General features: G+C 41.6%; 1 protein-coding gene across 1 annotated transcript; it reads left to right on the forward strand.

The window, feature by feature from the left end:
* Positions 1-1,081: 1,081 nt before the first annotated feature.
* On the forward strand, positions 1,082-4,659 carry TMEM52B (transmembrane protein 52B). The gene is made up of 5 exons (XM_026058983.1): positions 1,082-1,129; positions 1,769-1,812; positions 2,692-2,730; positions 3,733-3,899; positions 4,409-4,659. The coding sequence occupies exons 1-5, from the start codon at positions 1,082-1,084 to the stop codon at positions 4,657-4,659; spliced, it is 549 nt and encodes a 182-aa protein (XP_025914768.1).
* The last annotated feature ends 5,545 nt before the right edge of the window (positions 4,660-10,204 follow it).

Genomic DNA, 10,204 nt, shown 5'->3' on the forward strand with positions numbered 1-10,204 from the left:
GAAGGTGAACACAATATATACATGTAACCATGTTCTGAATAGTCATGACCAGTATTAGTAATCTAAAGCAGTTCTAGAAAAGAGAGAGAATTAATGGGTCATTGAAAGGAACCTACTAATTTAACCAGCTGCAGGAAGAATAGTAACCAGGATATGAGAAATAACACACACTCCCTGCGATGCAAAGCCTCTGGGGGACCTGGCTGGCCATGTGGGGTGTTCAGGACTGGGGCCTGTCAGAGAGGAGTGAGAAGACTGGCAGAGTTGCAGAACTGGCATAGCAGGAGACTTCCAGGTGAAAGAGATGATGGCAGAGCCTTAAAATGGAAGATGCAAGTGGCATTGTATTTCATATACATATATAATGCTGTATAAAATTAGTTTTTCATTGCAAACTTTCACTTCAGCAGGGACATCCCACTTTCAACATGGGCCTGTGATCCTGATTATATGGCTAAAGTCAACGGGTTGGATCAGCACAGGTAGGACAATGTGAGTGCAGGGACAGAAAGGGTACTGAAGGAGGGAGAGGGATCTGATCTCCATTTAAACAGGTTAGGAACATGACCTTCAACCCTCTCCAGTCTCCCTCAGGGTAGGGGCGGGGAAAGGAAAAATAGGAATGAACAAACTCAGAGACCCTTTCTGCTCACAGAAGGGAAGGGTCAGATCTGCAGACATCTCAAAATACCCTTCCCTGACTTAGTTCAATATCAAAAGTAAGAACTTGTAGCCACAGCTCTTCTCCTGATCTGACTGGAAGGTTTTAGAGATTCCCTCAAAAAGGGAGAGAAGGTGTCCAAGAGAATAACGAAAGGAGGCAAGCAGAAACAAGCAGGAATTAACAGAGTGGCAAAGAGGGAAAGAGAAAAACCAAGAATCTGAAGGGCAGAGAAGTAGGACAGACCCAGAGGAGGACAGAAAGAGGTAGAGTGTGAAGCAGAGACAGGATTCAACACACAGCAAGGAATCTGCCCCTTCTCTTAGTCAGTGGATGGATCAGGATGAACCGAAGCTAAGAATGAGAAACAGACCCTGAGCTACTTGAGACAACAAGATGTCACAGAATCACCCCATGGGAATGCACAGGCCAGTTGTGATCTGCTTTACTTTAGGGTGTTTCTTATGGGTAAGTCACACCTCAAGTTCCTTTTTATGTGGTCTCTGCTCAGTTGGGGGTGTTACCTTAGAAAGCTGGAGGGGTGTTAGCAATTGATAAGCATAAGAATTTTCCTGACATTTAAAGATATAAAAGAGGATACACACAGAAGACTATTTGTTGCTGTCCCAGGGATGGTAGAATACAGATCAGGGTATCTGAGGCTGAAGAATGAGAAGGGTGTGAATGTTATAAAACAGATTGCTACACAGAAAGAAAGAGTAGAATTCAAACATGTATGGGTATAATAAGCAGCAGGATGTTTAGTTGCTCTTAATATTTGAGCATGGAGAAGAGTTTATAGCTGTAGTTTGACAAAGCTTGTGGTGAAAGAACAGAAGGGAACTTGGGGTCTGTACTGGGAACACAATGTTAAGTAGGATTTTAATGACTCTGCCGGAAGCAGGGAAGGTAAGATATGAAGCATTGCAGTTGCTATCACAATAATTTCCAATCTGTGGCAGAGTACATGAAGGAAACAGCAGAAGGTGGCTAACAATGAGTCCTTGTAGGAGATTCACTGATATTAGTCTGGGTGAGAGATGAAAGTTGCATATGACAAAGACTTTATTTATTCTGCCTATCTCTTGTTTGTTTTTCTTCTCCCAGTTCCCCCCAGTGAGAGGTGAGGAAGGTTGTGTGAATGCTGAACTGTAAGTATTTGTAGACCTTGCATTCTTTTAAGAAGATAATGGAGTAGAAAGTCAATAGTGGACATCAATGTTATGACATGGTGGCAGACATTTTCCAGGAAATTTCCAGAAAATTAAAATTTCCATTGCTTTGAATGTGAACCATACTGATCACTTCTATTCATCATACTGATTATGTGGCATTGTTTCTGGTTCCTGTTTGGATAACTGTAATGGCTAACAGCTTTCTGGCTTAATTTTGATTGACTTAGATTATAAAATCAGACTTGATGTTTCCATGAAAAAAATTGGTTTGAAATATACTGTTTTGCTGAATATTCCTCATGGTAATGTCATTTGTAAGAATAACAGAAATTAAGGCAAAACAAGAATGAAAAATGGCCTAGGGGGATTCCATTTTTACTAAAGAAATGTTTTTTGAAAACTTACAAATTGAAATGAAAGCAACATGCAAACCAGCATCCAAAGGTACTCACAAGTCCAGAAAGAATAAGAGAGAAAGTCAGAAAAGCAAAGCAAAATATAACAGGGTTGGGAAGGCTAAATTGTGAAAAAAGTGTAGAAGAGAAGTTCAGAAATTATAACATCATGCAAATCCCTAAGGTTTGCAAACCGAACTGGGGAGGCATTAATATCGGGGAACAACACAGAGATAAATCTGAACAGAAGGGAAACTCCCTTAACAGGGAGATTGATGAGGTTGGACAGTTGTCTCCTCCATGAAGTACAGTGGATTCCTCTTCATTTGTGCCATTTAGAAGCAGGAATGTAAGTGAGAATTGTGAGGAAAGCCTGAAAAGGATACCCAAAGGATACCCAGGGATCTTCCCATTTCTCTGATTTTCTGTAGCTAACTTTCTCGTACCCTCTTCTCCTCAGCTGTTCAGGCACTGAATGGGTCCGTCTGTGGTATATCTGGTAAGATGGAATACACTTATTCTCAATATCTGTATTGTTTGACAATTACAGTAGTAAAAAGTGTAATTCAATATGATCCTGTAGCTAGCTGAAGTGCAATGTCATCACCGCTTTCCCTCTGTGCCCTTTACTGCTCTAAAGTAGCACTGCTATCCTTTAGCCATCATATCGCCTTCAACAAATGGTTAACTCACCTTCACAGGCATCTGTTTTTATTACATGCATTAATTTTGTTGGATACACAATATTAATAAAGCCTCCATGATGTTAATATGCCTTTTTAAAGGCCCTTTTATTTAGTAATTTCAGTCTGATTTCTCAGTAGTTCTCATCAACATGTACATGTTAAAAAGGATGGCAGTAGTTAGAAACCTACTAGGCTGCATTAATAAGATTGTAGCCAGCAGATTGAGGGATATGATTTTTCCTCTCTGCTCCTCATTCTTGAGAATACATCTGGAATACCTGGTCCAGTTTTGGGCCCCCAATACAAAGTAGATGTTGACAAACTGGAGCAAGTCCAGTGGATGGCCAGTAAAATGGTCAGGGGGCTGCAGCACATTATGTATGAGGAGAGGATGAAAGAAGTGAGTTTTTTCAGTCTGCAGAAGGATGGGGGGCAGAGGGGATCTAGTTGCAGTTCCCTCCTACGTTAAGTGGATTTATAGAGAAGATGGAGCCAGCGTCTTCTCAGAGGTGCACAATGGACAGACCAGAGGTGACAGGCCAGGCTGCAGCCAGGGAAATTCTGATTAGACAGAAGGAGCAAATGCTTTCTCACAAGGGTGGTGCAGCACTAGAGCAGGTGTCCAGATGTGCCATGATGTCTCCATCTGTAGAATTGTGGAGACTGTCCCAACTCTTCTGAACCAGGCAGCAGATGACCTCATCTAGCTTTGAAGTTAGACCTGCTTTAAGCAGGGAGCTGGATTAGACACCTCACTCAAGAGGTCCCTTCCTACCAAAATCTTTTTGTTCTAACTGTTTCCTCTCCCCTTCTAGGCTAGTGGTTGTGATTGGCGGGTTGCTGCTCCTGTGTGGCCTGGTTTCAGCCTGCGTGAGATGTTGTTTTCATCTCCGTCAGACAGGAGAGGAATCAGGTCCTCGACCCTATGAGGTCACAGTCATTGCTTTTGACCATGACAGCACCCTCCAGAGCACCATTACCTGTGAGTTTTCTTCAGGAGAGGTGGGAATCCAACCACACTCCATTGTGAGAGGCTGCACTGTAAAAAGCTCAGATTGTGACATCCCAAAGTCCCTCACTGGGTTGGCAGAGGGAAGTTCCTGGCAGGATGCTGGGAGAAGAATATCTATAAATAGTACACATTAAGGTGCTCACAAGGCTGTATATAGCAATCCCAGACAGATGGTAAGTCATCCATGACTGTAAGACATGTCTGGGTGGAACGAGGGCAACTATAGAAGCCTTGCTGGGCATTTGAGAAAGGAGTAAATTATAGGATGTGGCTGATGGTAGCTCCCCTCACAGGCTGGGATGGTGGTGGTGGGGGCAGGGGGGATGCAAGGGGAATGAAGGGGGACTAAAGGGGCAGGAAGAGGAAAACATTTAGTCCTTGGGGAGAGGAAAGCCTGTGCACTGCACATATGCTTGTCCTCTTCTAATTGCTTGGTGCTCTCAGGATGAGGCAAATCGCTTTTGTCTCCTCCCTTGCAGCTCTCCATTCTGTGTTTGGGTCTGCGGCCAGGAGGATATTAGCGGTGGCACACTCCCATAATGCTGTGCAGGGAACACCACCCCTCTCCGGATCAGACACTCCTCCAGTCTATGAAGAAGCTCTGCACATGAGCAGATTCACAGTGGCCAAGACCGGGCAGAAAGTGCCAGACCTGGATTCAGTGCCAGAAGAAAAACTGCAGACATCCACTGAGGGCAATGATTCCCAACCAGCTCTCCCAGTATGCTAGTGCTTGCTTTTACAGAAGGGCAAATAACGCAGAATAGTTATGTTCAGAGAATTCTTCTGGGCAGGTTTAGGAATATCAGATTAACCTCTTTAGTTTAATGAGAAAGGAAAAAAAGAGACTAAAATTCCAAATAGTTTCAGATCCAGCATATTTTGATGGCTCCTCCTGACACCTCCTTGAGATATCTATCATTGGCAATCCCCATGTCCATTTATTACACATATCTCTTGTACCACAGTTTGCACATACAGCCAGGCAGCAAGATCATGGTGCTGTCCCACTTTGCAGCCTGGTGCTGGAGACCTGCAGGGAGACTACGGGTCCAGACTCATTCTGCTTGCAAGACTTAGAATCTCTGGCCTGTTTCAAGCAGATGGCAGAGGGGTCTTCACTCAGTAGGAACCAATAGGAAAGACAGAGACATGTGAGAAGGTCTTAACAGCCAGTATTGACACCAAACTCCTGGAAAATGCCAACCCTTTGTAGTAAATTTAAACTTTGAAGCTGTGTAGGAACACCACCTGCATTTAAACAAAAGTCAGCATACAGTGGTAGTATGTGCAGTATAGTTCCCTAAATGCTCTCTAAGATATATAAAACGAATACAGTCTGGTTCTGAACAGGATATATCTCAATTCTGAAATAGCAATCACAATTTTTTATATTTGAAATAAAAAAATACAAGGAGAGTGATAACAGATCAGACAAGAAGAGGACCAGAAAAACTACCCCTGAAATAAAGCTCAATCATATTTTAGCTGCGTTCATGTTGCATCATTTATTAATTATACTTATTGCTGCTGTCAAACCAGATCAAGCTAAATAATACCACTTAAAACATTCAAGCCATTTCTCAGATAGAAATGATTTGTGAGTCTTTCCTGATCCATAAAACATGCTGAATCTCTCAGAAATGCTTAGCAAACTGTTTGGATGAACATAGTTATGGACCATCTGTAAAACGTTGTCTTGGACTAGGTACTCATTAGGGCTAGATGACTGCTGAATTACATGGCATTGTCTCTACCCCAGGTTCAATGACTGAAAACATTAAAGAAGGAGAACATCAAATATCAAATGATAAGCAGTTATTAATTAATTGCACTTATATGATGCTAATGTTGATATGAATGTACAGGTCACAAATATCACCATATCTTTCTGAAAATCCTGCATGGCCCTTCCTATTAGAGTACCCAAATCCTCACAGTCTTTAATATGCTGATCCTCATAACATTCCTGTGAAGTACAGAAGAACATGGCCATTTTCCAGATAAAGAAAACAAAGACCAGGTTCTCAAATATATTTAGGAATCTAACTGCAGTTGAGATAACAGCCACAGGGGTTTTAGGAAAGAATCTGGAGGAGGTTGATAAGATAGCTTCATGGATAGCATGAAACAGAATTGAACACCCAAAACATACTTGATGATGCCCCAGACCTTGCCCAGAGACACAGGAGTTTTGTATCCAAGAAGTGAATTTAATGAGGGTCTCCATTCCTTAGACAGCAAACTTTTACCTGAACTACATAGTCATTACCTAATTGTACCACTAATGAGTGATAAGCTGGAATAGCATAAATAAATGACATCTAAGGTCATGGCTCTTCTACTATACAGCATGCCTAAAATAATAACTATTTGTGGAACATCTACTGAAGTGACCTATTTCAGCAGCTGCTTTCTAAAGTCCAGCTCAAACTTGACTTCTCCATCAGGCTGTAAAACATTTCCTGGAAGATTGTTTACTTCACAGTAAAAGCCTGAAACAAGCAGAGACATTTGGACCTGCTGAACATGCATCAAACACTATAAAGCACACAAACTTCTGAGAATCCTTGACAATCTTTTCCACTGGGAACATACCATTCCTCCACTCCCTCCATCCCTTTTCCCTGCCTATGAACAGCGCAGGTAAGTCTTGAGATTTGCATGCATTTAACACAAGATGGCAGTCTTGTTCCACCGGGCAGGAATCCTGGCACCAGAATACTACTTATTTCTAGTACAACACAAAGACGTAATTTTTGATAAAACTGTTCTGTAATTGTTGATAAAGTGTTCAATAAAAAGGAAGAATTTAAAATAAAATTCTTAGTTTTCCCCTTCTCCACATCGAATCACCTCTGTTATCTCCTTTCTCAGTTTGAATGGGAAAACATTATGGGTCACTTATATTCAGAGCTGGGTATTATCTTCAGATTTGAGAGTATTTCTGTGTTTCCCCTTAGGCCCTGTTCTCTACAATATCAAATGCTTCTTGACTTACTCCATCAGTAAATTTGTATTCTTTCTAACCAGTTATTGCTCACCTAAATTGCCCAATAATACCACATGATTTTCAAACAAGGTGTCTTTGTGCTGTCCTTTAAGCATCCACGATGGTACATCTTTGTCCTTTCACAAAACCTTCATTGCAATAAACCTTGCAAATAATATAACAAGAGTTGGAAGTTGATCAAAGCCAGTATGGTCTAACTCTCCTGTATTTTCCTGTCTGATCACATCTTTCTTTGCTTGTATCACACTTAGTTGTGAGGTTTTGGGTCAGGTACTCCTGCCACACTAAAGATTTTTTCCAGCAGGGGTTCCAAGGTATTTCAAGAGTAACAAGTAATGATAGATACAACTTCACTTGCTCAAGGATTGTGTCCTACTACACTGACTTCAGATGAGCAATTTCAGAGAAAATATTTATAATTCTTGCAAGGGATCAACCTCTCAAAATCTATATGACATGTTAAAACACCAAACAACAGAAGCATATCCACACTCTATCTAACCGTACAAGGCTGTATACGAATGCAAAGACCAGATGTCAGTGACTGGATATGCTTCACTTTCACCCTTATATTTGTTATGATTCTAAGATGTTCTGTCTTCCACAAACAGTCAAAAAAGAGGGCAGAGTCAATAAAGATCACATACAGTTTGTGAAAAAGTAGCACCACACTCCATAAAGTTTTTTAATTTACAGAGCTGAACTCTTACTTGGTACTGCTGTATTCTGTTATTCAGCTGTTTTTCTTATCCATTAGAGATGCTGGCATCTCACTGTTGAGTTTGGACCTTGAATATATTTTGTGTGTCATTTCACAATGTCTAATAAGCTCTTTGAGATCTTTTACACTTTGAGATTGAAAGTGAAGGATAAACATTAAATATTATTAAACATAAGTATCTAATATTTTCATGCAACACTTAAATACAGTGTTCAAGTAGCAACTGTTTTTCCCACATGTTTAAGAGCAAAAGGAGCGTGAACTGCTCACAAATACAGAATAACATACACTGGAAAATAAAGAAAAAAGTTCTGTTAATCATTAAAAAATTCTAGAGTTTGTTCAGCTGCTGGGTACTGCCACTGGCATCAAGGTGGCTGCGCTGGAGCACCCATATTCTGCGGACCACTCCAATATCCTACAAAACAAGGAAAAAAATGCCAGCAAAAGCAACTTTTTTTAGTGATGAATAAATAATTAAGTATTTGTATCCCAAGTTTCCCATGCACTTTACAGACTTCAACCATGTTCTCAAGCTCCCTATGAGTCAGACAAGCATTAGTATTCCATTTATAGCTGGGGAAAATGCTGTACAAAGTACTTAAGGTAAGTGTATCGGAATCAAGTCACTGACCTTTGGTTCAGCTTTGGCTCACTCATCCACTCTGCTCTTGACCAAACACTGGAACAAGGGTGGGAACTAAGCAAATATAGAGCAAGTGATCTCAGAGGAGAAAGAGCTACTTCCACCAGTCTCCTCTGGCTTTCTTTAGCTTGCACATGGAGCAATTTGGGCTGGAACCACTTGAGAGAGCAAGAGTATACCTACACCAGGTGCTAAAAAGGAGAAGTTTACTCCCTTAGCTTTCCTTAAAAGGTGTGGTACTTGAAGACTGGTATTCAGAAATGTCCCAGTGGTCTGCTATTTTGTTGTTCCTTTGTTTTCACAGGACTGTAAGTAACAATGGTACCCTTCCCCAACATGCCATTGTAAACCTTCAGATGGAACAAAGGGACCTTTAAATCCCAAACTTGTGTTATTCAGATCTGGGCTTTTGCACTTTTCACCATGCAAAAAGGTAGTTTCTTTAATTCCTCACAATACTATTTGCATGCATTTCAGCAACTTGAAAAGAGACAGGACTATTCAATCAGTTTGGGAGCAATGACCAGCTCTTTGGCAAAAATAAGAAGCTGTAGAAAATAGATAAGTGAGATGAGAGTTCAGCATAGACAACACTGAACCCTTTCCTAAAGGAAAGAAAACATCTACACAATTAGCCATTGTTTGCTGGGAGTGACCAGCCCTGCACCCTCACCCAAGGCCAATGTGCCCATACTGGCTCTGGAGCTGCTACAGATTCAGTGCCAAGTGAAACTGGTGACCAGTCACAAGCAGTGCAGGGGAGGTGCCATGGTCTGGGGAACTATCCATGTGTCTTGGATGGACAGCAAACAGAACAGAATTACAAGTGACATCTCATACACCCTCTCTGGTTTAATAACGATTCAACCTATGCATTGGAAGTTTTCTGACAAGAGAGACTTTGATATGCCTGAAACCACACTAAAGATTAAAAAAAAATTCAGTCTAAGGAGGTACAAAAGGAAAAAATAGCCAGGGGGATGTACTAATGGAATAAATATTCAAAGAGATTCAGAGTTTCAAGCAGCTGGCAGAAATAAACAACAGCTCCAGCAGGTTCCCAAGAGACATTCACCTGGACAACACCTCCAAGACACACAGGGCAAATAACAGGGCTATTTTTATCATGAAGTCACTGCATTTTAGCCATTTGTGCAGATATACACAGGTCAGTTTCACTTCCCAGTACTGCACTGCAAAGCTCCTAGGAGTGTTCCTGGAGCTCTGTGTTGGACAGCATGGGCTACAAAACCCGCCTGGGAACCTGCATAAATATTCTTATCTCCTATTTCTCTGGCTACAACACTGGAAATGCAATCTCTTTTAAAGTGAACCCATCTGTCCACATGATCTGCAGACACAGCAGTGCACTACAAGCTCAAAGCTGTTCAGACACTCCAGGTTAAAAGTACATTGTTTGGCCACTTTGTGGACCAGTTTGTGCTGGGTATCCAGCGTGGGAAAACTAGCCAACTTCATCTCCAATTCCTCCTTCTAGCACACAGACCCAGAACGTGGGGTTTGTCACATGCCCATGGCTTGGCATTTTAATAGGAACTCAAAGTCAGATGATTACCTGCTTGTCACTTCTTCTGCATGTATCACCTTCCTGCCTGCTGTTGTGCCAGTGACGTTATTGTTATTATTGAGCTAGTAGAGACAGTCAGGAATTCAGTACCTGACGGGGAGGAAGCAGGAAGTGGGAGGAGTGAGTCTTGTGGCCGCACATCTCAGACTGCATCTTCACGGCAAAAAGAGTTCAGTAAGGAGATTTGTGATCCCCACACAAGATTTGTTGGGGGAGGAAGAGCCACCTGGCAATGCTCTCACTGGCCATATCAGACCATGGAAGAACACCAAAACTCCTCCCTGGTTTGTCAACAAAATTTCAAACA

Source organism: Apteryx rowi, unplaced genomic scaffold (genome assembly GCF_003343035.1).
Source record: "Apteryx rowi isolate R43461 unplaced genomic scaffold, aptRow1 scaffold_1505, whole genome shotgun sequence".
Taxonomy (NCBI): Eukaryota; Metazoa; Chordata; class Aves; order Apterygiformes; family Apterygidae; genus Apteryx; species Apteryx rowi.

Coding starts and splice junctions, on each gene's coding strand:
- TMEM52B (XM_026058983.1), top strand. CDS start 1,082: ATGCACAGGCCAGTTGTGATCTGCTTTACTTTAGGGTGTTTCTTATGG. Junction 1,130..1,768: donor CTTTAGGGTGTTTCTTATGG/GTAAGTCACACC, acceptor TTCTTCTCCCAG/TTCCCCCCAGTGAGAGGTGA. Junction 3,900..4,408: donor CCTCCAGAGCACCATTACCT/GTGAGTTTTCTT, acceptor CCTCCCTTGCAG/CTCTCCATTCTGTGTTTGGG.